We start from the raw sequence: 27078 nt of genomic DNA, 5'->3' as shown, positions 1-27078 counted from the left end.
CCAGATGTTTGAGTTGCATGACTCATTCCGAGACAAACCTACACTTTTTCTTTTTCTTTCTTAATTTGCATTGGAAATGTGCCAAATAAAAAAGGTTTAGAGAACTAACGTGGCGAGTTTGTCTGTTGGCCGCTAGATGGGGCCATTTGTTCATTTTACAACGGGTCCGACTACCTGTTCACTGTCTAGTGTAGATCAGTGCTCCTGCACTCAGACTGTGAGGGCACAGCGTGCGCACGTTTTGTGGTTAACGCTGAAGCCTCCTGCCAAACAAAGTGGCCTAATGCATTGTTTCGAGCGTTTGAATGTGATATATTGACAGTGTAATAGAAGCATCCAGTACATGTTAGCCTTCGCGTATCGCTGGAATCAGTAGTGCCGTTTCAGAGTAGCAGAAGAGAGAGAGAGAGAGAGAGAGAGGGAGAGAGAGAGAGGGAGAGAGAGAGAGAGAGAGAGAGAGAGAGGGAGAGAGAGAGAGAGAGAGAGAGAGAGAGAGAGAGACGCTGAATTATTAATACATTTTTATGCCTTCACAGAAGCGCGATCTCGCTCGGTTACCATAGCACCGCCCCCAGGAGGCTCGCGTGGCCTTTACTATATAAAAACAACCAATGAGAACTAAAGCGGAGCCGCTCCGCTGCTGATATTGCGCGATATCAGAGGTCCTGGGCGCCTTAACTCAGTTTCTTTGCGTCTTTTTTTCTTTCTAATGTCACATTGATACAAACAGGCGATGTCTGAAGCCCAAACCGCTGGCGAGTGTCTCCCACCCTCTCTGACCCCTCCCCATCCAGCCGACAGTCTGCGAGATTGACGAGTAATGGGGGGGTCCGCCTAGCGGGCAGCGGCACCACGCGCCGCTGCGCTGAAGCACGAGGCTGGTCGCTGACCTTGGTGCTGAAAAAGCTTTCAGAGAAGCATCACGACCAGCAAAAAGCCAACTTCTCCCCTTCGTTTTCCTTCTGTTAGTCGCAGAGCTCTTGTTTTAAGGGTCTACGTGTAGACTTTCTTCATTTTACAAACTTATCATTATTCTCCCTTCATTCTCGGGTTTGCAGTGAGCCTCGCTGGCTGAGCACCGAGATGGGAACTCTGGCAGTGAGCAGGATGAGCGCGTTCTGTGTCAGTGTGAGGAGAGGGCCAGACCACTTCTGATTTCTCTCATCTGTAGGCGGTTTTTTTCCGCGCGCTCCGTCTGTTTCTGAAGACCCTCGTCGGTTTTTGTGCTCATCTGTCTGCCTTCATCTCGCATGCGCTCGCGCTCTGTCCGGTATGTCTGACCAGCCCGCTCCTGTAACAGCGACAGAATAAAATATCAAATAAAAATACAAAACAAACAAAAAAACAAACGCGCCGAGGGATTATTACGTTTGAACATGGATACTCCGAAGGAGGCCGGTTTTACTCCCAGCAAAGAGGGTCTGAAGCAGTTCGCGGGGAAGACCCTGGGACACATGTACAAGTAAGCCAAGCTAATGCATGCAGCTTCAGGAAGAAAACACAACAGCAAGCGAATCTTGAAGATATGTATTATTACTGTATTATTACTGTATTATTACTGTATTATTCAGTGCTGATCCTGTAATAAGCTTTAAACAAGGAGGAGGGTGGCAGCATGTTTAAAAATGAAAAAAGACGATCATAGACAGTGACGCCTCTACACACACGCACACACACACACACACACACACACACACACCACACTATATACATATACTATATACTAAACTGTGAGCGATGTGTGTGTTGTGTGTTTGTGCATATATATATATATATAGATAGATAGATAGATAGATAGATAGATAGATAGATAGATAGATAGATACACACCACATGCAAGTATGTATGTATAGAAGAGCCCTTTTTGGTGTTATAGAGCCAGTTTCAAAAGGAACCGTTACCACACATCCTCCATCAATCTGAAGCACCGTGCAAAGATCCATTTAAGCATGCAAACGGTTCTTTGAATGTTCATGGTTCCATATGGAACCACTGTTTTTACTAAAGAACCATTGAAGAACAATCTTCTTTTAGATTTTGTAAGAAGATCCATAGAAAGCATGAGAACTGCGCTGCTGATTGAGCTGTAATGGTTTGACGGAAGAAATGGAAAAAAAAATCTAACCCCCCTGAGTGGCGTCTCCTCGGAGCCCCTCGAGAGAGAGAGAGAGGCCTTTAAATAATTCACACTAAAAAATATCACCGTCATGTGAGAGCGTCTCTCCTCATCACTTCACCTCTGCTCCAGATTTTACAGTTTTATTTCCCTCGTTTCCCCTCAACTCTGCCGTTATCCTGAAACAGACAGCGCCGTGCGCTCTTTTCTTTCGACTGAGTTACTGAGATCATCACCGCTCCGCCGCTCACTGCTCCAGGATTCAGCAGTCCCCCCTCAAATAGTCAGAGTCTCAGACAAATTCAGATTGTTTCGTTTTCAGTCTGAACGGTTGCTTCGAATATATTCCCTTGCTAGTAAGAGCAGAAGCACATTTCGCCGAACATGAGATGATCCAGCTGTTCAGAAAACCGCTAACATTCCTCTGGATCACTGTTCTCTGTTAATAATTCATCCAGAGTAAGAAGATGTAACAGGATGCAATGCGACGTGGACGAGAAGAGCCTAAAGATCCTAATTTCGTTTCATAATCGTTGTATGTTCTTTGATTAAACAGTTTTGTCACACAGACTCGTTTGTCTGCACACATAAGCTGCTTGTGCGACTGTTTAACACCTTCATACATTCACACACCAAGCCCCCGCTCACGTTTACAGTCAGCCGTCCGATAATCTAATCTTCGCGCTTTTTGCTGGAAATTCGGGTCGTCGAGCTGCTTGAATGCAGATGAGGGTGAAGGTGAGAGAAATGCTGCAATGCGGTAGAGCTGAAGAGCATCAGGCCTGTACACCTCGCACACACTCGCACTGCACATCACACAGCTTCTAATAACACTAACATCACTGCAAACACAGGGACACGCTGTCTTAACGCTGCGGACAGTTTACATCAACGGAATCCAGCAGTTTACAACGGTTAGTGGCCTAAAGAAGATGCACGGGCCAGAAATAGAGCACAGCAAAAAGAATAACCCTGTATGAAATAACAATAACGACACCCATAATAATAATAATGATAATAATAATAATAATAATAATAATAATAATAATAATAATAATAATAATAATAATAACAATAATAATAATAATAATAATAATAATAATGATGATGATGATGATGATGATAATAATCATCATATCATGCAGTCCATACTTAACTGTTTTAATGTAGTCTACTTGCATTATTTATCATATCTTGGTGTTTTATTGTCTCTTCTGTAGCCAATATTTCCTTGTCCTTTGCAAAATAATTGTTAAATGAATGAATGAATGAATGAATGAATAAATAAATAAATAAATAAATAAAGAAAGAAAGAAAGAAAGAAAGAGGTGCTCATAGTGCCTTCACTCCGAATACCTGTCAAAAATACAGCTCTCTGCTATTAACTGTTCTGATGCATCTTACATGCAGTGTTGGTTATATTTTTTTGCCCCTTTATTTTTCAAAGAAATAAATAATACTACTAATAAAAATGAATAAAACAACGAAAAACCCAGAAGGAGCTCGTGGTGCGTTCAGCCTGTTCATTATCTAAGTAAATGCCAATAAAACCATAATCCTAAAAAAACCCTGTTTATTAATGATAATAGAGATTCTAGTTCATACTATTTAGTAGATTTAGTATTTACTCTTTAGCAAATTATTAGTAGTTTGTATTTAATGTTCATCAAACATGTAAAAAATCCCTCATTTTATTCTTGTTGAGTTCGTTCTGTACTGATTATTTTATGATTATTCAGCCGAGGATTTCCATATTTATGTATTCAGGGTGCTGGAGAGGCGTCAGAAGCCCGGGGAGAGCATCGAGCTGACCGAGGATGGTCGTCCTGCCCCGAGCAGGGAGCGGAAGGCGCCTCTGTGCGACTGCACGTGCTTCGGGCTCCCGCGCCGCTACATCATCGCCATCATGAGCGGCCTGGGCTTCTGCATCTCCTTCGGCATCCGCTGCAACCTGGGCGTGGCCATCGTCAGCATGGTCAACAACAGCACGATCCACCAGAACGGCAAGATCATCATCAAGGAGGTGCGCGCGCGAGCCGCGGTGTCCGCCTGGGTGCATGTCTGGAATTCTTATAGGGGGGTGGTTACGTCAAGAAGGTGTTTCCCTTCGTTATGCCACCCCCCCCCTCCCCACCCAACCCCCCACTCACACCCACCCTTTCGGTAGCTGAGCTCTCACACATCTACACATTTAATCTCACACAATATAGAAGCGTTGAAACGAAATGCACCACTGGGTGCGCATATTTCGTTCTGAATGCTCTGGGTTTGAGAGGAAAAACGAACCGCAAAGACCGTTTGTGTTTCTGAGATGGAAAAAAAATCACAAAACATCTAGTTAAAGCTTGTGGGCTGGTAACTCAATTTTACAGCCTGTAAGAAATGTTACATGCACGTGATCGAATGAATAAATGAAATACAAATAAATGGTCGCCTAAGCATAAAATACGTCATCACTGTACGTTTTTCCCTATTTGCCCTCACTCTTAAAAAATATGTTTTTAAAAGGTTTCTCAGTAAAGACAATGGTTCTATTTGGAGCCATCAAAGAACCAAGGCTACCTTACATGGTGAAATGCTTCTTCAGATTGATGCAGAATGCATTGTACGCGAATTGAAAGGGTTCTATGTAGCACCAACCTTGTATAAAATAGAACTCTTTTTGGTGCTATAGACCCATTTTCTAAAAGGTCCGTCAAAGTTCCGTAGAGAAACAAATACAGCACATTCACAGTTAGTCTGAAGAACCATTTCACCAAAAAAAAAAAAACATTTAAGCATGCAATGATTCTTTGAGTGTTCATGGTTCCATGTAGAATCGTTGCCTTTTCTAAGGAACCCCTGATCTTTAGAGTGTCTTTCATGCCGCACATACAGCTGTGTGTGTTCAGAGTGTGAGCTGTGCTGTGTTCTCTTACAGAAAGCTAAGTTTAACTGGGACCCTGAGACAGTGGGGATGATCCACGGCTCTTTTTTCTGGGGTTACATCGTCACTCAAATCCCGGGGGGCTACATATCGTCCAGACTAGCGGCCAACAGGTACACAGCGCTTATTCTGCGGTCTTGCAGTGATGCGTTTTGAATTGCATATTAATTGTATATAAGGACTAATAATAGTGAGTGGACTGTGTTCGATGATGAATGGATGATGAATGTATCCATAACCACAGTCGTTATATAACCTTGATAAATTAAAATAAATATATATATATATATATATATATATATATATATATATATAAATATACATACAATATATATATATATATATATACATATACATACTATATATATATATATATATATATATATATATATATATATATATACATACAATATATATATATATATATATACATACATACAATATATACATATATATATATATATATATATATATATACATACATACATACATACATACATATATTTTTACGTCGTCATTATATTTTGTATGTCTTCAGTCGGCGCTTAGCTTACACACTGCAGCTCCAGCCTCTATTGTTCAGTTCCGACTGAAGGAGGAAGGCGATGGAGAAGGGAGAGCGCACGGCAGTGGTCCTGGCTGTGTCTGCGCTTTGGGCTTCAGCCACCTGTTAATGAGCTCCCGTGGGGAAGCCAGTCTGGGGATGGGGGGGTGGGGTTGGTAGTGGCGGTGGGAGGTTAAAGGCCCGTCTCGTGCTCCTTATGCTACACATGGAGGACGGGAGGGAGGTTATAGTCCCACCGGCTGAGAAATTACAAATATTACTGACGCTCATCCGCGCTGCGCGAGACGATCTCACACTTCGCTTCATGCTGGCCATCTAGCTTTTATAGATCGAGCTGGAGGCAGAGCGCTGCATTAAAGCGCCTCCCGCCATCCGAGCTCCAACCCTCACATCTCATGTTTCTTTCATTCAGTTATCCCAAAAATTTCAACGCGAGCGTGCCAGCTGCTTCCAAAATGTGGCAAGCAAGCAACAAACCCTCATTCCCTTATTTTGAAATCCTGTAATCTGGCCATGCAGCACGCCACAGCCTATTTTTCTCAAATAGTGTAACGCAGAGAAGGTGAAGAAATAGGTGTATAAACAGATTTATTATTTCTTTGGTAGCACATTATTTGGGTGGTCCACTGTAGATGCTTTGTAGATGCTCAGTCTACATATATGCTGAATAACTATTCAATGCAACTAAACTTGAAGTTGAAAGATTCTATTAAATCTATCCCTATTCCTAAACCTAACCCTAAACTCAAGGCACCGACCCCTAAACCCAACCCTATACTCGATGTTGATGATAATCAACTGAGTGTGTTAATAATGTAAATACCTAGATCATCTTTAGAGGACCATCCAAATAAAGTGTGAACATTTTCCATCTTTTCTTTCTAAAGCTAGAAAAAATGAGTCTTAGGAGATTAAATGCCTGGATAGCTTACCAAAAAAACATGTATTGCACTGCAGTGCCTGACTGTGGGATGTATTTGTGTTATTCAGAGTTTTTGGGGCGGCCATCGTTCTGACGTCGACCCTCAACATGTTCATCCCCTCAGCTGCCCGGGTCCATTACGGCTGCGTCATCTTTGTGAGGATATTACAAGGGCTGGTGGAGGTAACGCGCCTTTTTACCTCGGGTCTCTCAGCAGAAAAATGGCTGCTAGGGTTGCTTTCCTTTCTATTCGATGCCATGTAAAGACAAAGCAAATACCCTAACTCGAAAACCAGTAGGGGTCTTTTTATTCACATGAAATGGAATTTCTTTGTAATTTCTATAGCAAAAGTCAGTAATATTTTACTATATTTGATCTGCATCTGCATAAGCTTAAAGAAAATGTTTAGTGTCGATATTTTCAAAGAATTGATTCTCAAAAATAAATGTAAGTATTAGAAATATCGCTCTGCCTCAAACTGTGACTACATGCAACTACAGGCACAATTTCTGTTTTGCTGAAACAGTGACTGGAGCTCCATGTAAGCAGGACATAAATGCAAAGATACAGTCAGAAGACTGGACTACCTATTGAACTAGCATCTGAAGATGCATACATTAAGCCTGAAACATCCCCTCAGTGCACGAATGGCCAAATAGATTACATTCAGCAGGAATGTTACAATTGTGCACACAGGAGCGTCATTTCTGCTTCAGCTTAGAGTAACATGCTGCTGGGAGAAGGCTTTTGTGTGAAGGATCAGAAACCATGATAATCTGACATAACCTTCAGACACTTTTGAGTCACCTGTATTGATCTGGAGCTGTATTTTCATAGCTTTTAGACTTAATTGAATCTGCTGGAGTGCTCCATGCCTGAGACTGACCTTAAAAAAGACTGTGACCTTAAAAAAAAAAAAAAAAAACATTTTTACTGTGATGCATTGTGCATGAACAGGTTACAGTATGAGGGTAGTGGAATCATAACATAGAGGATTCTCTTAATTCTCCAACTCTGAAATCTAATGAAGTCTTGCCTAATCCTTATGTTCCATTAAGAATCCCCTTTGTTCATAAGTCACTTCGGCCAGTTAGAGGTTGTAAATTGGTCTTTTTCATCCAATTAGTTCATGGCAGTGGTCTCAAATACTGCTCCTGGAGAGCTGCAGATTTTAGATCCAACCTGTATCCAATATACTGCACCGCCTACCATGAGCAGGGCCCACTGGGGGGCCTAAAGTGTTATGCACTTTTATAACTTAAGAATAGCTCAATCAGTTTGCATTGAAATCATGGTAGTTACTGAATAATACGCTTTAGTATGCAATAAGGCTGCAATTTTAAGGGGTTAATTCACATCTGATCCAGCCAATCACAGATTGGGAAGATGTGGATGAGCTGGAACAGGTGTGGTAAACTACGGTTGGAACTAGGTTCTGCAGGAAGGTAGCTCTCCAGGACCAGGACTGGAGACATTGCAAACAACGGAATCTCTTTTGATGGTCTGGATTCTGTTCGATTTCAACTGGAAGCAATTAGTTGTAGAGTATTTCTTAACCATCTAAAGATTTATGGTTGTCTAATGAGCAATGAACTTTAAAACTGATAGATAGCTTTCTGTTTGTGGTCATAATGTTTTTAAATTACAGGGAGTGACCTACCCAGCATGCCATGGAATCTGGAGTAAATGGGCTCCACCTCTGGAGAGGAGTCGCTTGGCCACCACTTCTTTCTGTGGTAAGTATAGACTAATCCAGACATCATTCTATACTATTTACTATTGAATTCTTACACATATTATATCATTTTGCAACTAAATAATAAAAGTGTGGCTCTAAAGCCCTTTAAAACTGCTCTATCCAATATTCGCTTGAAGTAAATGTGCTAAAAAGGGTTCTTAACAGTCATAAAAGTCATAGAAGAACTACTTTAGTTCCCTAAGGTAGCTTTCAATATATTTTGTGGAAATGTAGAAGAAGAAAAATCTTTCAGTTTAACAGTATAAGTGTTTGGTAAACAACAGGTCACTGTTGCCGTATTTATTTATGTGTTGTAACTACTTATCAGTGTGACCTGCCTTGGTATAAATCCAGCTCCTCGACATTGTAAATAAGAGTCTGTTTTGATCTTTATTCTCTCTTTGAACCTCTGATTGCCAATCTTCTTCCTGTAGGCTCCTATGCTGGGGCTGTCATTGCCATGCCTCTGGCTGGAATTTTGGTGCAGTACACTGGCTGGTCCTCTGTGTTTTATGTCTATGGTGAGTTTCATCATCTCATAATTACCATATTAACCTCATACCCTCTCCGCACAAACATCCTAATGAAGTCTTCACTTTCTGCAGTTAAAAAACAAGCACAATATGTGAATAGAGAATAACAATGAAATATCCAATAGCTGCGCATTAGTAAAGTTGAAGTATTGAAAACTAAAGTACCAACCCGCAAAGCTTTCCCTCATAACAGAAAAGTTTGTGAATCCTTAATGGTTTGTTTATGGCCTGCCTGATATTCTGATAAACTTCAACATTTAAAGATGGTTATGAAATCACCAACAAGCAACTCTTTACCCTTTAGATATGAACAAGAGTCAAAGCTTAACCATCATTTTATGTTGAAGATGTCTTTTTGTCTGTTTTGCTTAAGCTTCTGCATCAACAGCTTAAACATGATGAACCCAGAGTCATATCTTATGTTGTAGTTTCATAGTTTACTGAAAAATTCATAATGTACTCAATAAATAATAAGGTTCTTCTGAAGTATTCTTTAGTAAAAGCATCGGCTATATAACCATGACAACTCAAAAGTGCATTTGAATGATTCTTCTCCAAGTTGGAGAACCTGCTGAATATGGTTCTTTAAAGAATAGTATTGGTTCTATATAGTAACAAAAATGGTTTCAAGAGTGTAGTTATTGAGTAAGTTAAGTAAGTTGTTTCATAAGTGAATAATACCTTTGAAGAGGGCATTTCAGCCCAAAACTATTGTTAACATGTTATTTGTCCTGTTATGCAGCACTCTGTAGCACAGCATTGCATCCCATTCATCGGTTTGACGGAATTCATGATTTTATAGTTTTTTAAAAAATATTTTTGTGTTTATATCACATTTTCAGCATCTCACTACAATTCCCAGCTATCATTATGCAAATCTGTCATACAACCATTGGGAATTCCTAGAAATCCCTACTGCTAACATGGAGGCAAAGAAGTACACATGTAATATTCAGTAGCTCTAGCTGTCTGGCTTCCTTCTGCATTAGGTTGGGAAGTGGGACAAGAAAACATCAAAAACACAGCCCCAAAGGCCTTGTAGTTTTTTAAAAGTTCCTTAAACCTTCAAGACGCATCATCAGAAGGGGGGTTTCCAAGCGGAGCTGTATTCGCAACAGATGTAGCAATGGTTACTTTTCGATTCTTGCCAGAGTGCCCCTTTAAAATGTGTATTGTCTGTATTCTTATACTTGCATGCATGGAGCATTATCAATTTGGCCTAAATGGTCATTGCGTCTTCATCATGTCCAGTCCCAGTGCGTGCAGCAGAGCAGCAACAGTAGTATGGATTTGGTATCTAACACTCTATCGATTTTTCCTCTACTGTTTCCATGAGTCTGTCCTCTGTGCTGACACTAGATGTGCCAGTCATACAGGCTCACTGAGACACTAATGATCTTTTAATTCGCTTAAAGTCATATAAGTATATACAGTAGGACTTCACTCTCTTTTCCTGTCTCTCTTTCTCTCTCTAACTTCAGGGAGTGTGGGCATTGTTTGGTACATGTTCTGGATCTTGGTGTCTTATGAGAGTCCAGCAGAACATCCTACCATCACTGATGAAGAACGCTGCTACATTGAGGAGAGCATAGGAGAGAGCGCCAAGCTGCTGGGCCCTGCAGAGGTCAGGGACACTGCAATGCACAAGCAATCAAATCAGTCATCCAGATAAACAAATTTGAGTGAGAACAGAGGGATTTATTTGCAGGAAACCCTGGATAACACAGTATACACAATATATTGCTTGGTAATCATAATTTTGATATTAGTCAATATTGTTATTGCAGAAAGATGTTGCATGCAAATGAGGCTTCAATTACAAATTACAAAGTATTTTACCATGAGTCGCACTCAAGCCACATGTTAACTGACTCATGACCCAACTCAGACTTGCCCTTAAATGATTCAAGACTCAATATGGGCTTGCCCTTAACTGATCTCCAGCTCAGACCTGCGATTCAGATTCACCCTCGACTGACTTGTGGCTTAAATCAGACTCGCAATCAACTGCGTCATAGCTGGACTCAGACTCACCCTCGACTGACTTGTGACTCAACTCAGACTCTCCCTTAAATAACTCACGACTCAACTCAGACTTGCCCTTAACTGACTTACGACTCAACTCAGACTTGCCCTTAACTGACTTGTGACTCAACTCAGACTTGCCCTTAACGGACCTTGCAAGAGCTAATTTTTAAGTTGTCAGCTAATCTGGCTGAAATTCTTTAAGTAACACAAACCACATTCTTTTTAAACTGACTTAAACCTCAGTTACATTATCCTTACTAGCTAATATATTTGTCAAACAAGCTACAGACAAACCAACAATTTCAAGTTGGTCTGTGAACATCTCTCATTGTAACATATTGCAATTTGTACATGTCACAATCACAGTATATAGCATTATAAAAACATTAATAGCATTTCTTCATATCACCCAGCTCTACTTTGGGGGCTGAATTCTACTTAAGCTGTTTTGTTTTATGAGACTAGTTTAAAAAAGATGACCTCATGATCTAAAGATTGTTACATACTTCGGCAGGTTGGTGCATAGCATTCTTTTCCAGGCCGGGAGCAGTTGATTTTGATTCCAAGCCAATAAAAGTTTGTGAGCGACACAGAGTCAGAGAGATTTTTGTCTTAAAAGTTCCAAATCGATCTCTTTGATGAGGAGGAGGAAGCAAATCTTCCAGTCCTCTTGTTTTGATTTCTGTTCCCCTGAGAGTTCTCTCTCCTATATCTCTCTCTTACATTCAGCCTTCACTCATGCCTTAATTACTGTAATGAGCAAATCTTCTTCACTCTTACAGTAATCCTCAGGGGCTTTGAGTTCTGCTTAGCTAAAGGAAAAGAATGCTTCCGATGCATCTCAGACAGGATAAGGCGTTGTGCATCACAACATTTAAACTCATTCCTTGTCTGTTGTGTAGTCAAAGCTTAAGTCTTTTCTTGGTCTGCTGGCTCAAGTTAAACCATGATGCAATTTATGAGCGTTTAGGCTAGTGATGAATAAAAACAGAGAGATCCTTGGTTACATCTTGCTAAGGTAAAAGTGCAGATCTTCTACGTCTGTTTTGCTTAAGTTAAAGGGATTTCCACCAGTTTTTTGAATAAATGAAACTCAGTTAAGATAAATGTCTTTCAGAGTGGTTTGGTGTGAAATGGGCCATTCTTATAAATCTATCAATGACTGTTCATAAAGGTGGTGATAGGAACCAGACGTCCCTGAAGCATTAATGCCTCTTAAAGCTCACAGAAAGCTATTCTAAACACTCAACCTGATGTCTATAACATTGTTTTATGGTAGTTTTGAGATAAGATTTTGGCCTAAATGTATTTTTAAAATACATGCAGGGTGGAGACATACTGTACGTGTAGGGTGTTGTGAGGCAAATTAGTCCCCAGTGTAAACTTTTTTTTTTCTTCAGATTTACTATTAGCAGTACATGTTGTTTTAATTGGCAAATAAAACTGTTACATTTATGCCGAAGACATTATGGCCCCTGGTTCCCATCCCCACTACTGAAAAGAAAATTATAACCAGTACATTTTTTTCCTAGTCTTTATGCAGAAATTGTGAAAAAATGGTGGGATACCCCAGGGGTCATAAGTAAACATGTGACAAACTGTGACTTACTGTAATTAGTATGTTAAACTATTTTTATGAGTAGTCATATCTATGAAGGAAACCTGTCTGCAGACAAACAGGCTAACTTTTCTACTTTTAATGCTTAAATTGTAGCTGTACAGCTAAACCTCACTTGCTATCTTATATATATGTTGGACAAGTATCATCAGGATATGATGTTGGCCTATCATTGGGAGATCCAGGGGGAGATTGAATGATTCTGGGGTTCTAGGAAAAAGGCAGGAATGAAACTCCCTGGATGCACATTTTAAATTAGACAAAAAATTCTTTCTTGATTAAAAATAGTCATAATAGCTAGTGTTTATAATTTATCATTTCTAATTACTGTCATAGAATAAAATTCTTTAACTTTTCTCTGGAGGTTTTGGTTATCTTCCTTATTGATCTCACTATATTGCCAGACCATTTTGCTTGTTTCAAGAAATATGCTTGTAACAAGCAAAAGTATTTGCTAATATAAGCCAGATAATTTGGTATAATAGACACAAAGAAATGAGTGATGGTTACTTATTTATGAGAATATTCAGTAACATAATCCTATTACAATTTGATTCCTTAGTAACTTGAATAATAAATTCCTTTTTTGAGTAACTACCCCAACACTGGAGCTATTTATATTAACATTAATGCTAGCATTATATATGGTCTGCTGAGCCTGTGCAGTGCTCTGTGCTAGAGTTAGCACTGGGAATATAGCTTTACTCCCTCGTTTTGGGTTTCTTTGCTACACTTGTGTCACCTTATTAGATTTCCCTCTCAGCACCCAGAAAACCACACCAAAGAACCTCCTCTCCATCATGTAGATTATTGCTTAATTGCCTTTTTCATGCCAGTGTCTTCAAGCAGTTGTGTCATCACATAACAACATGAAATAGTCTATTATGAGAAAGACCAGTTGTGGTCCTGCATTGAAATCACTGAATATAATCACTTCAATTGCAAACACAGCTAAAAGGTATTCATAGATGTGGAATAGTTTAGCATCAACACATTAAGCAAATCTAATTTGTATGGGGCCCTTTGCTCAGGAGGGCTCTAGGAGGCTGCCTACCTTTGTGTAGTGCAAAGACCACCCCTCACAAGGTTGAACCCTTGTGATGCTACAGCCATCCATGGGAATCAAAGAAAGCGTAATTTGATTTGTTCTCTCTGGGAGGGTAGAATGGCCTTCTCTCTTCTCACTCGCTCAGTGCTACACTAGCCAGCACAGACGTCTCTAAGCTGAAGTAACAGAGTTGGCAGATAGCTTTCTCCTCTACGCATGCTGAGCTACCCAATAATGCTGCATTAAGAACTAGTTTGAAATTATGTTGTGGAGTTGCACACGACTCAGAGGAAGCATGTGCTAACCTTCACCCTCCCAGCAGTGGTAGCATCATATGATTTTTGGAGTCATCTAGCTGTTTCCCACTTCACCGTAACAAATATCAACAGAAACTGTGGAATATAGTGGAGTGAAAAGGAAGCTTATAAACTTTAAAAAAGACCTTACAGTAATGAATTACCCCCACTGATGAGTCATAATGTGTCCTGTGTCAGAAAGCATTGGGTTCTAGTGCTTTGGCCTTCTGTATGAATTACCATGCCAAAGGAAGTATCTAATTTTCAGATGCAGTACTCATTTTGTCTAAGCTAATACTGGTGTGATTTAAAATCTGGCTTTTACTTAAATGTCACCTTCTCCCAGAGAGCAGCAGGTGTTGAGAGCCAGCACATAAATATTGACTAGAGCCCAACAAAGTTCTCAATTTTAGCAGTGAGGGCAAGATGTCTATTATACAACAAACATCACAACGTAATTATACCTGCTTAAATGTCATTCTCATTTTGGTTGGTAGTGGTAGTGCTTATCCTTTTTTTCACTGGGCCTTGCAGAAATTCAAGACGCCCTGGAGAAAGTTCTTCACCTCCATGCCTGTCTATGCAATCATTGTAGCCAACTTCTGCAGGAGCTGGACCTTCTATCTGCTGCTCATCAGCCAGCCAGCATACTTCGAGGAGGTGTTTGGCTTTGAGATCAGCAAGGTAAGCCTGGTTATCTTCTATCAGCTGTATATAAGCTAAATGATGAAGTCAAAGATTTTGCCCAAGTTGGATTTGCTTTTATTTGTTTTGAGCTTCGTTTGAATGTCCAGTTTTGTCCATCTGCTTTCAGTCAAAATCACTTAACAATGCTGTGACCTTCAACATCCCCAAAGGTGTCAGCTTGTTCAATGAATTATTCATTAGTTCTTTGTCATCTACGCCAGCATTTGCATCTCATTTAATTACTTTTCCTTACAATAACATTGCACTGATCTGATGTTGATATACTGGTGGTGGTTACAGTAAACATTGCCTTTGAATTATGCTTTTCAGTTAATGTTGTAATTGAGCTTGTGCTGTTTGTGCAAAAGAGAGCATAAGAAGAAAAAGTGTGTCCAGTGAATTTTAGAGATGAGTCATTCTGTTATTTGGCAGGTCAGATAAAAAAATATATTTTATAGTAATTTTTCTGTTGGTATATACTATATAGCACTCAGAGATACCCTTTATTAATTGAATTACCACTTAAAATGGACGTTATATGTACATAATCCACTTCTACAAGGAAGGGAAAAACTCAAAGGAAAATAAGTAAACATTAAAAACAATACTAAAATATAAAGACAAAGCTACTACCTTCATGTAAACATTACTTTCATCTTTGAGAGAGAATAGAAAATCAAGCTCTACTCTTGTTTCAGATCTGAAAAAACCCACAGGTGTTTCTGTCCATCCTTCCACTGTGAGATGACAATTCAAAACTGAAAGTCTGAAAGGATGTGTAACTGTGAAGAAGCCCTTACTAAGAAAAGGAAACAGACTTTTTTAGAATAATAGAGTGACAACCCCAGAGTCCAGACCTTAACATCTTTGGAATTACTTGGACTGTGGAAGGCAGAAAGACTGTCCTTTCAGAGAAATCTTTCGCAGATTTCTGTAAGGAATTAAAAGCAATTCTTCCAAAAAGAATAGAAGACAATAGGTGGACGCACTAAGTACTAAAAGGTTTATCATTTATAGTTGCTGTGGAATCTGTGTAATTTTATATTAAACATATGTTTTCTGCTTTTTCCCAATGGTGAAAAATGAAAAGCTTATACTTGATGGTCAACTTGAATGGAAATTAGATGTATGAAGGGTGGTCTCTGACTTTTGCCCAATACAGTAGATCAGATTCCAGATATCAGAATTCTTCAGTATTTGTCTAAACTGAAGCATAAATGAATATACCAGACTTTTTCAACCTAATCTTTATCTCCTGCATTTATAGCATACATTTGATTACTATAGAAAATCATTTTTGATATGTTATCACATATGTAGTAAAACCCATTGCCTTAAAACTTGATTATAATAGAAACCAATGAGCAGTTGCTCAATAGTTACCATTATGGTGCAGATAGAGCAGCTAGAGATTAAACTGAAAAATTGAAGTATTCCTTTAACTTTAGACTTTAAAATCTTGGTTTAAAATGGTGCCTCTTGTCCTGGAGAACAGTTTACAGTAGGATGTTAGTGACCCACATGTTTCGCTCTTCAGGTTGGCATGCTGTCAGCCCTTCCTCATCTGGTGATGACCATCATTGTGCCCATTGGTGGTCAAATAGCAGATTTCCTGCGCAGTAAGAACCTCATGTCAACCACCAATGTCAGGAAGATCATGAATTGTGGAGGTGGGTGACATTTACTACAAAGATATACCATTACACGTCACAGCACTTCAATATCTGAATGTAAGATCCAGACTGTTTGTGTGGGTTGAGCTGTCCTTGGTGCTGAATTGATCTTTGCTATTGATTGAAGAAAGGACAGAACCACCAACCTATAGCACAAACCACACTCCTTCGGCTTCATATACATACTGGCAGGGTTGGGATAGCAACTGAAAAATTAGTAGTTATCTGCTTTGTAGCTACTTTCTCAAAATTTGTAGCTAGCTACAATTCAGATACTTTTCCAGAAAGAGTAGTGGCTACTTTTTAGCTATTTTTTGAAAAAAGTAGTGCGCTACTTTTTAGCTACTTTCAAAGCCAGATTGTCAGAATGTTTGTTTGTGAAGCTCCACCTAACACACCCAACAAGCCCAACTGATGGTGAGAAGAAGACACTGCATTTAATCCTGTACCAGAGAGAAACACACGATTGAAAAGCTGCAAATGTACAAGAAGATCACCAAAAAGTGTAACCAACAATCAAACGTACACACCCAAAGGCGTGATATCCAACCAAAATTAAGACTAAAGGCAAAATCAATCATTCCAGGTTTTTCCTAACAAAAGTCAACAGAAATAACACAATATAAACCAGAGAATTTTGTGCAAAGTGTTGTCAACTGTTGAAATAAAACTGCTCCAATTTAAACATTTCAACAAGATATACTGATCAGGCACCACCTCCTTGTTTCTTTGCTCAATATCCATTTTATCAGCTCTACTTACTATATAGGTGCTCTTTGTAGTTCTACAATTACAGACTGTAGTCATCTCTTTCTTTGCATACTTTATAAGCCCCTATTACCCTGTTCTTCAGCTGTCAGGACCCCCATGGACCCTCAGAGCAGGTAATATTTGGGTGGTGGATCATTCTCAGCACTGCAGTAACATTGACGTGGTGGTGGTGTGTTAGTGTGTGTTGCGCTGGTCTGAGTGGATCATACACAGCAGTGCTGCTGGAGTTTTTAAACACCTCAGTGTCACTGCTGGACTGAGAAAAGTCCACCAACCAAAAATATCCAGCCAGCAGTGTCTTGTGACCACCGATGAAGGACTAGAGGATGATTAGCTCATACTGTACATCAAGAGATGTCATCTCTCTCATTACATCTGCAGGGTGAACTGACAACGCAGGTGCAGCTAATAGAGTGGACAGTGAGTGGACACAGTGTTTAAAAATGAGCGTAGAAACAAGGAGGTGCTCATAATGCTCTGTCTGATTGGTGTATGTACAGACATTCACATTCAGAGTCTTTATTAAACTTCAGAAACACTTTAGCCTCAAAATCCTCATCAGCGACTCTGACTCTGTTTGGGGTGAGAATCAGGCTTGAATAATCTCTGCACTGCTGCAGAGCTGCTGCAGCTCCACAGCAGAACTAGATTTTTGGAGTTAACAGTTTCTTGATGCATTTAATATGAAGCATCTCACTAAAATGAAGTGAGCTTCTCTTTCTCCCGCGTCTCATTCAAATTCTCCGGGTCCACCTTAAATGGTGCAGCAGTACAATCTGGTACAATCATTTAAGGTGGAATGGGAAAATTCGAACGAGAAGCTGGAGAATGAGAAGTGACTTCATCCTCATAAAAAGTTGAATGTTGAGAGACATTTTACAAGAAACTCGCAGAGAAGTTTCCTGAGATGCGAGAAAAGCGACTGAGCTAAAGGTTAAAGCAGAGCAAAGTAAGTCTGGGTTTATATTTTTAGCCTGTAAGTTACTAAAACATCAGCTCATACAGAGATGGTACAGCAGACAGAAAATGTTGTGCCTCCCAAGGTGGTTTCATTACTGCTGAAAGAACAAAACAGCTCTTCTTAAGATTTCGGTTGTGACCCCTGAGTTAAGCCAGTAAGAGGTGATCAGTGCATGGAGTGAGTGTGTGCCCGTTTGCTCTAGCTGTCTGTGGTTCAGTCAGGATTGCACAGTTGCCACCAGCCCAGTGACTGACAGTGTGGTTCATTTTTCCCAGATTGACTGAAGCCTGTAGCGAAATTGTAGTGAAAATTTTCGCTATAGCTACACAAAAATTGGTAGGCGCTACGGCTACTAGCTACTAATATTTGTAGCTAACTACAAAATGTAGTGTGCTACTTCGATACTCCCAACCCCCCCCATCTCTGCATACTGGTCAGTCAGATGTAGAGCCATATGTTTGATTTTTACATTTCAAAGGTTGTTATTGCAATTCTTTCTGACATTTTCTTTGTGCTTTGTGATAAATCCGTCGCAATCATCATATGAGTGGCTTTAGCTACCATTTTCCCACAAACAGTCTAGATATAACAAACATATTTTTAAAACCTGCATATCAGCTTCATCAAAATATGACAAATAACCGTGTTTTGTGACAATTGACTGACAGGATGAGCATGCGGGCTCAAACCTATGCTTATAAGCCCTATAGGTTGAGACAGTCTAGGTCCAGGGAGTATCCAACACAGATAGAGCGGGGAACAGACATAACGCAAATAAACACAGAATACAGAAATCCAAACACTTCAAACAAATGAAACATACAAACGGCACAAAGACCAACAAACACAAGGAGTAAACACAGGGCTTAAATACAAGAGGGCTAACAAGGGATAACAGGACACAGGTTGAAACACAGGTAGGAACAGGGGCAGGGTCTGAAAACAAGGGGGCCTAAATGGGAAGATGAACACAACAAATGCACGTGGAAGATCAAAACACAACAAGAACACATGGACGGGACTGAGAGGGGCCAATCACGACATACAATCTTATGCAAACGTTGGTGTACTCTTTGTTAAATTATGCATTTTATAACATGTTATGTTTTATGTATTTATCTTTCCAATAATAGCTATTGTGCACTAAACTTTTCTTAAAATGCCACATTGAAATTTGTTCCTAGAAGAGATGTGTTGACTTATTTTCACTTAAAAGAAACACAAAACGTGTCATTTGTATATGACTATGTAAACAGACTTTAACATTGTTTACTTTGTTGAATATTAAGGATTCCCACTGATGTCATAGAGCTGAGAAAATATATTAAAAAATTAATAAAAAATAACCTTCACAAAATGTAATATTTCCCTTGATTGCAGGCTTTGGAATGGAGGCTACTTTGCTGCTAATAGTGGGATACTCTCACAGTAAAGCAATGGCCATCTCATTCTTAGTGCTAGCTGTGGGCTTCAGTGGCTTTGCAATATCAGGTAAGTCAACTTTTAGGTTCACTATTTATGTGATGTGTACTATATAGCGAAAGTATGATTTTCCACACATAATGCTGAAACTGATGCACAAGTGGTTACTCCTTTAAAGGGTCATGACCTGCTAGGTGGGTACAAACTTTGATAATTCATAGAAAAAATACTATTGCGTTCATAGTTTGCATTGTAGTGTAGGTAGTTTCAGAGCAAAAAGGCCTGAAATCCATGTTATTACAGAGTAATAGGTCTTAGGATGTAATGACCAAAAGTAGGTCTTCTATAGTATCAGACCAAACAGACATTTTCGGCTTCTTTGTTTTTTTTAAGAATGAGCAAGCATCTTACAGCACCTTGGTGATGTTGGCCGAGGTATGACATAAAAGAGAAAGGCTCAGATTTCTGCAAAAAGACTGAAATCCTACAGCTCGTTTTCACCAAGGCTTGGTTTCTTTGCAGTTTTCTCCCAGCGTTCTAAAGCACTCTCTCTGCAGCTGGAGACGAGCGCGTTTCTGCTGCTCTCGTTAAATAATTCATCCTCACTCTCCCCGGAGAGCTGCCTTACTGCCTGCACAGGCAGACACAACCCACAGAATGGGAGGTGGGGGAGCTCCTCAGTTCCACAAGATGGCTGCCATCGAGTCTATTTTTAGTGTTATTCTCCAGCAGAATGTCAGAGATACTGAAGAATCCACACCCTGGAGTAAATGGGCCAAAATGCAATATGCACAGAAATGTGCTGCAAATGTTCTGTGGCTGTTTATGCTGTATCTGTCCGGTTTCTTTGCGGTCAGTTGGAGAAATTATATAAATTGACATTTATGATATTGATTTATCAAATGAACTGTCTTTATAACTTGTAGGTTATTTCTGTTGCCATGTGGAGAAAGAGGAATTTGTTTCCCAATTATGAGCCAGTTATTTTCTTTTAGCAAGGTGACTTTTGCTGTCTTCTTTCTTCATGCTCTTAAATTTAAGAAGTGCCACTTATGGATCTTTGGAGGAAACCATAGATGAGCTCTCATTGACTCCAACAAGCCTTGGAATTGATGAGAAAGTAGAGTTTAAAGTGATATTCTGGCCTAAAATCGTAGTTTAATATATTATTTGTTATATTATGCAATGTGCTGTATCACAGCATTATAAATAAAACCCTCAATATCAGTTTTCATTTTTTTCTTTCTCAGTGTTCTCTCACTACAATACCCAGCATGCATTATAAATGCATCATACAACCACTGGGAATCCCCACTGTACTCAACCATTCCTGAATGTTAGCCTTGCCACTGTTCTCTAGCCTAATATATACAACCAAGTTAGCATTAGTATAATTCTGACCTCAGTTGTTGAACAAAATGATAAAGAAAAGAGTGATAATTTCTTTATTCAGAAATAAATGGACACCAAAGACAGGTTTTTACCCTTTCAGCCACAGAAAGGAACCTATTTAGATAGCCAGCTACCTTGCTAAACTTTACCTTTTAGCTTGATGTCTTCTTCATATGAGTCATTTCAGTCATTCACTTAATTTATGTTATGAATTCCATTGCTGTCCATTGTAATAATGATTTGAAGACCATTCCTACAGTTATATGGCTGCAAAAGATTCCCCACAGTAACATTTGCTATCTACTTTCTTCGTTCCTCCCACCTTTAAGACACATTATCAAAAGCGTGTTCTCATAGACTTTAAACCAGAAGATATAGCTCTGGGGACTACTACAGCACTGCTGTAGGAGGCGTGTATGTATGTTCGCGACAGATGGTAGGGATGGTAACATTTTCCCTTTAAGGTACCCCCACATTATATAAAGCTGCCTACCAGCTGAAGGCTTTTTGTAGAAATATACATCCAAGCCAAGAACACATACAAACTTTTATTTATTTATTCATTTTTTTTGTAAAACCTGAATTTGAACATCGGCAAAACATTTCTGATGGCTCCAATTTTGAGTGTTTCAGTTGACTGAGCTGAATGAAAATGCCTGGGCTCTCCTCTCTCTAGGTTTCAATGTCAATCACTTGGACATCGCTCCACGTTATGCCAGTATTCTCATGGGCATCTCAAATGGAGTGGGAACCCTATCAGGCATGGTGTGTCCTCTGATTGTGGGTGCTATGACCAAAAACAAGGTAGGAATGTAGCTTTTGATTTTCAACCCAACGTCTGTGATGATTTGTTTGAACTGCTGTGACTTACAGGCAGTACACTGCATCATAAAAACCTATAAACACATATTTGTTCTATGTTCTGAATGGCATTGTGGCAGATTCATGATCATGATGTTTCTTTGTTGTGACACTGATGGTGCTGTTGTGTCTTTGAATGTTTAATCATTTTGACGTTACATCCTCATTAAAATTTGTGATGTCGGAGTTGAATGGCAAGGACAACTTCCAGCTGTAGAAGACCCTGCAATAAATTTTATTCTGCTTGTGATTAGCTCAATAAGGCAACAGAATTCTATATATTTTGAGCATATACGTTGAACTGTAAGTGTTTGCTTACTGATATCAATATCAATTAAAGATTTAAGGATAAGGACTCTGAAATCAATAATATCATCCAGTGTAATTATATGTGGTGAAAATTTAAACAAACTATTTGTGTTGATTGTGTGAAAAAGTGTAACATTATCATACTAGTCAACAGAATATGTGAATAATTGCTCTCTTGATGGGAAACGTGGCTAATACTGGCAATCTCACCAAAATATCCCACACAAATCAGCAAGCTTTGTCAAATATGGCACATAAGTTGCAGAATAGCCTACAGTTGGAGTTGCTGGTATTGTTAGATGATAGTGTTGAAGCTTAGTAGATGTATTTTTATGCAAAGTCTATTCAATGTGCTGTAAGTTGGCTTGCATGAAGCAATATTTGTATTTTCACTTTTCATTAAGCAAATATATCATTTAATAAATCCAGTGAAATTTGGTAGAAAAAAAGAAAAAATAAGAAAAAATTGATTTTTGAATTTGATTTTTGAATGTAGATTTTTTAATTGAATTTTTTTTGGAAAAATGCCATACATTTTTTTTTTGTGAAAACCAGCTCAGATCACGTGTTTAATATTTGGACATGGCAACTCCAAAATACTGCATGACATTTGTGGTCTATTGGTGCTTTATCTGCATAATTTCTACTCATGCTGATAAACCTGTGAATCTTTATTATTATATAAACTAGTATATTGATTTGGCATTTCTTTGGACTTAATCTTAAAAATAAAGATTCCTAATGGTTGGTTTCTGGCTGGGACATACAGTTCTAGAAAAACCTAAAAATGGTGTAGACACTTCAGGTTCAAAAAGCTACTTTATACTCATACATACTTGCAGAACCATCCACTGAAAGATTCTTCTAAGAACCAAAAGTGGTTCTTCTATGCTGTCAATCCAAAGAACAATTTGTCAAATTTGAGCCTGTTGATGAGTTACTAAAATCTTTGCTTCTACATTCATTGTCAATGATCCTCTTCCCTCCAGACCAGAGAAGAATGGCAGTATGTGTTCCTCATCGCCTCTCTGGTGCATTACGGTGGCGTAATCTTCTACGGCCTCTTTGCTTCGGGAGAGAAACAGCCATGGGCTGACCCAGAGCTAACCAGTGAAGAGAAGTGTGGCTTCATAGATGAAGATGAGCTGGCTGAGGAGACTGGGGACATCACCCAGAGCTACGGGGCCTTGGGCGGTCCAGCCAAGACATATGGGGCCACCACACAGATGAACGGAGGATGGCCTGATGGATGGGAGAAACGAGAAGAATATGTACAAGAGGGAGCGGAGGAGGGAGGGTACGGATACAGGCAGGGTGGGGATTACTCATAGACCACACGCACACATTAACAAACACAAAATACATGATTGCAAACACATGCACACATCAACACTGTAGACTTATTTTGTAGTGGTTGTGAGTTCTAATAAAAGAGTGCAAAACTGCTTATAAAGTTGTACAAAGAAAAAAAACACATTGTCATGTTTGCACAAAGGAAAATAATTCAAAATAATTCAAGCTATATTGAAATTATAATAGATAAATATGAAACAATATATATATAGAGAGAGAATACCTAATACTACAGAGAGATGTAATACATATCAAATTGGCAGATTGTAAATGTAAATTGTCTATGTTAAAAAAAGAACAAGAGTGAATTTATTTCAAGTGCAATCATGTGTAATATTGTGAAGCGGATATTTTCACCTCATCATTCTATCAAAAAGTTTAGCTGCTGGTGTTCAGAACTACCATGGCCTCATGAAGGCTCAAATAACAAATCCATATAGAGCTAACACCAGCCATAGAAAACCCTGTAAACCTGAACTAGGACAACATTTTTCTCCATTTCTTTTCGCACTGCACTGCGAGAGCTCTGTGTAAATGCACATGTGTCTGTTTCTATTCCATGATGTGTTACTCATTCATCGTAGATGTAATGTTTCTGTGAGACTTAAGAAGATTTGGGTCTTTGACATCACATTTAGGAGCACAATGATATTTCTATAGAAGATGATTTTTAGCTTTGTAGGTAAAAGCTATGGAATCGAAAGGTTTTAGGGCTAAGAGTGGAAGATCTGCATCCAAGCTAACTCATAAGCTCAAATTTTCAGCATAAAATTGAGGTTTATCAAGAAAACATAAGATTAACTAAAAATAAACTAGTCAGAAAATAGACAAAAAAGGCTCTAGGCTATGTTCACATTACAAGTTTTATTGTTAAATTTTTTGCTCAGATTTGCTTTCTAACTCACATTCTTGTAAGTGACTCTGATCTGTCATTAATGTGAATTAACCTGCCTCCTGAAATGACTTGAATGGCCACATATCAATCAATAATGTCACATGAATAAACCACATTCATAATGAACAACAAACAGCCTTGCTCTACAAGCCTTCATTGTAAAGATAATTTGCTCTGGACAGCTCTTATTAGAGCAAGATGGGGGTTAAAAAGGGTCAGATGCATTGCTTTTGTAGTGATTACTGACAATAACTTTAGATTAGGTCTTTTTTAGGTCTGCATCATGAACATTGAATGAATTCCAATGTGAGTTCTCCTTAAGGTCAAATGACCATGTGATCAAAGACCATGTATGAAAGTGGTTCAGATCTGATTTGAAAAGATCACTTTATGGTTGGATAAAGCTGGATAAAGTTGTATCACTTTAAGGTGGATCTGTGCTACTTCGACTTGGTAATATGAATGTAGCTTAAGTGGAACATTTGGCTAATAACATTGTGTTTGATCTCTGGTTTGAATCCCAGCAATCTGACCATATTCCACCTTAAAGTGGCATAATTCTATTGTTTTCAGAGCTGGACACAAAAAGATGATATTTTCAAATCAGATCTGAGTAACTTTCATGTGTGGTCCTAGACCACATGGCCAATTGACCTTCAGATCTAATCTTTCTGGATGGAACATGGTGGTTTGCATTCATGCAGGTCAGTGACCTGCATCTATGATGAATGTGAACCAACTTGTGCCCTGAAATGTCCCTCATGTAGTCATATTTACTATGCTTCATTATTGAGGCAAGACAGAGGTGAGAAAGATCAGATGCACTGCTTTGGCAGCGTTCACTGGCACTCACTTCATGTTAGCCACTGTTGCCGTGTTAACACTGAATGATGGTGCATGCGCAGTGGATTAAAAGCACAAAAGTGAATTGAAATCTGACTAGGCCTGATTTGAGAAGATCAAATTTGTCTGTCCACACAGCTCTGATTTGTGCCACGCAAACAAGTAATGTGAACATAGCCTGTCTGGTCAGATCCAGAACACTCTTAAGATCTATCTTATGAACTGGAACTGAGCTTGTGGGGTGGAAGATGATATGAAGAATAACACAATAATCATATTAAAAAAACACCTCTAGATAGTGGATGGGAATTGGCAATGACTAACACTGGGAGAAAAGGAGTAAACCAAAAAGAGAAATAAAAAAAAGCACAGGGTGTCAAAAAGACCCAGTTCTTCAGTTCCTTCTGTTTTCAGAAGTTAACACCATGCCATCTTGACGTCCATGAATGTTAATTATGCATGGATCAGAGCTTTTGTTTTGAGATAGGATTGTTTCAATATCCCCCTTTAGTTACTATTGTATCAGTTTCTTTGCACAGTTAACCAAAGGTAATGTGTAGAGTTGGGTCTTAGCAGGGTCCGGCGTGGGGGTGGGGGGGGGGTCCTGTGAGGAAAACACTGAGCTACCTGCTTTAAGGGCTCCTACAGCCACAGCAGGCGCCGACCATATTCAATGTACAAAGCAATAAATCCATGGTAACAGCCGTCAGTTCAACCAATACAAACAAAAAAATATATATGTATGTAACACATAAGCACATTTAACTGTAGTAACTTTTGGTTCACGTTGTGTTTTTGTGATGACAATAAAAAAAAGAAGAAGAAGATCAAATATAGACTTCTTGTTAAAAATATGTATAAAAATATATATAAATAGATTTAGCAAGAGTCCAGTGCAAATCTCTTTGATGTAAAGAGCGTTTGTACTGGGCCCACTCACCAGAAGAGAATGATTCTAAAGTGCCACCTGCACCCAGTTCCTGTGTGAAGCTCTCATCACAGTTCTTGCTTCTGCGGGTGGCCGCACCTCTGTAGTTGTCCTGTATGGTTGCCAGTGGTTGCTTTTTTTGAGAGTATGTTGTTGTGAGACATATTTTATTCCCCCCTCCCCTTCAAAAAGCCCCCTTTTTTGACTTCCCTCATGTTTCTGGTCTGTGTTCTGTCAGTGGCTTGAAACCTCCCCTTTCCTCTCCCTCTCCCCCCATAGTCTGTTCTTGCACTCTCACTACTGTTGCAATATTCAGTGGCGCAAAGGGTTATTTGTAAAGGTATTCAAACATGCACAAAAATGACAGTTATTAGCCATGACTTTAAGGTACCATATTCCTGTTTTGTGCCTCAGAGTAAAGTTAAAAAGCGTGATTCTTTTGCTGTGTTACCTGTAAATGGAGAGGTTTGTTGATGTCAAAATGAAATGCTCTATATATCCTTTTTATATAAAACATTGACAAAATTTTATACCAGTGTCTGCTTCTAATTTTCATTGATTTTCATTTTCTATCTATTTGTCTGTCTGTACTGTGGTCAGATACTAGCCTTTATTTATTAAATTTCCAGTCAAAACAGCAAGTATTGTTTAATTTTAGGAGATTTGTCTGAGACCAGTCTATATAAGATAATCCACTTGCTTGAAGAAGACAAAAATCAAAGGAAAATAAGTAGAAAAAGATAAGTTTTCCAAAACTGGAATTCATACGTACAAAGAAGCTGCAGGTGTTCTTAGATTAATGGACTGACCACTCTAGAGTCCAGACCGTAACATCCCTAAGTTTACTTAGAAAATGCAAACTACTTCTAAGACTCAACTTTGAAGTTTTCTGCTGAAAATAAAGGAAACCGTTATAAATAAGCAAAGGATAGATGCATAAATGCTGACAAAAATGGATGTTCACTTGTGAGGCACCCGTGTAGCCGTCTGTTGAATTTATATTTTCTGTATTTTACTTGATACTGAAAAATAATGACTTACATACTTAATGGCTTTTTTTTAATCAAGTCATTTTTGCAAAGTATCTATCTACACTGTGTGTCCAAAACTTTGTAGATTTTGTCCCCCCCTTTGCTTTAGATGTTGGAACACTGCTGAAAGGGTTTGACTGCACTCAAAAGAGCATTAGTGA

The 27078-nt window shown here is 39.0% G+C and overlaps 1 protein-coding gene across 1 annotated transcript; it reads left to right on the top strand.

Moving 5' to 3' along the window:
• Positions 1 to 624: 624 nt before the first annotated feature.
• On the top strand, positions 625 to 26416 carry slc17a6b (solute carrier family 17 member 6b). The gene is made up of 12 exons (XM_017703527.2): positions 625 to 1462; positions 3884 to 4139; positions 5037 to 5155; positions 6598 to 6712; positions 8179 to 8266; positions 8703 to 8789; positions 10283 to 10425; positions 14326 to 14475; positions 16016 to 16148; positions 19264 to 19374; positions 21374 to 21501; positions 22857 to 26416. Exons 1-12 carry the CDS (start codon positions 1377 to 1379, stop codon positions 23196 to 23198), a joined length of 1758 nt encoding a protein of 585 aa, XP_017559016.1. The 5' UTR covers positions 625 to 1376; the 3' UTR covers positions 23199 to 26416.
• The last annotated feature ends 662 nt before the right edge of the window (positions 26417 to 27078 follow it).

Source organism: Pygocentrus nattereri, chromosome 25, assembly GCF_015220715.1.
Source record: "Pygocentrus nattereri isolate fPygNat1 chromosome 25, fPygNat1.pri, whole genome shotgun sequence".
Taxonomy (NCBI): domain Eukaryota; kingdom Metazoa; phylum Chordata; class Actinopteri; order Characiformes; family Serrasalmidae; genus Pygocentrus; species Pygocentrus nattereri.
The sequence above is the reverse complement of the archived record's forward strand: the minus strand, read 5'-3'. Positions and strand labels throughout refer to the sequence as shown.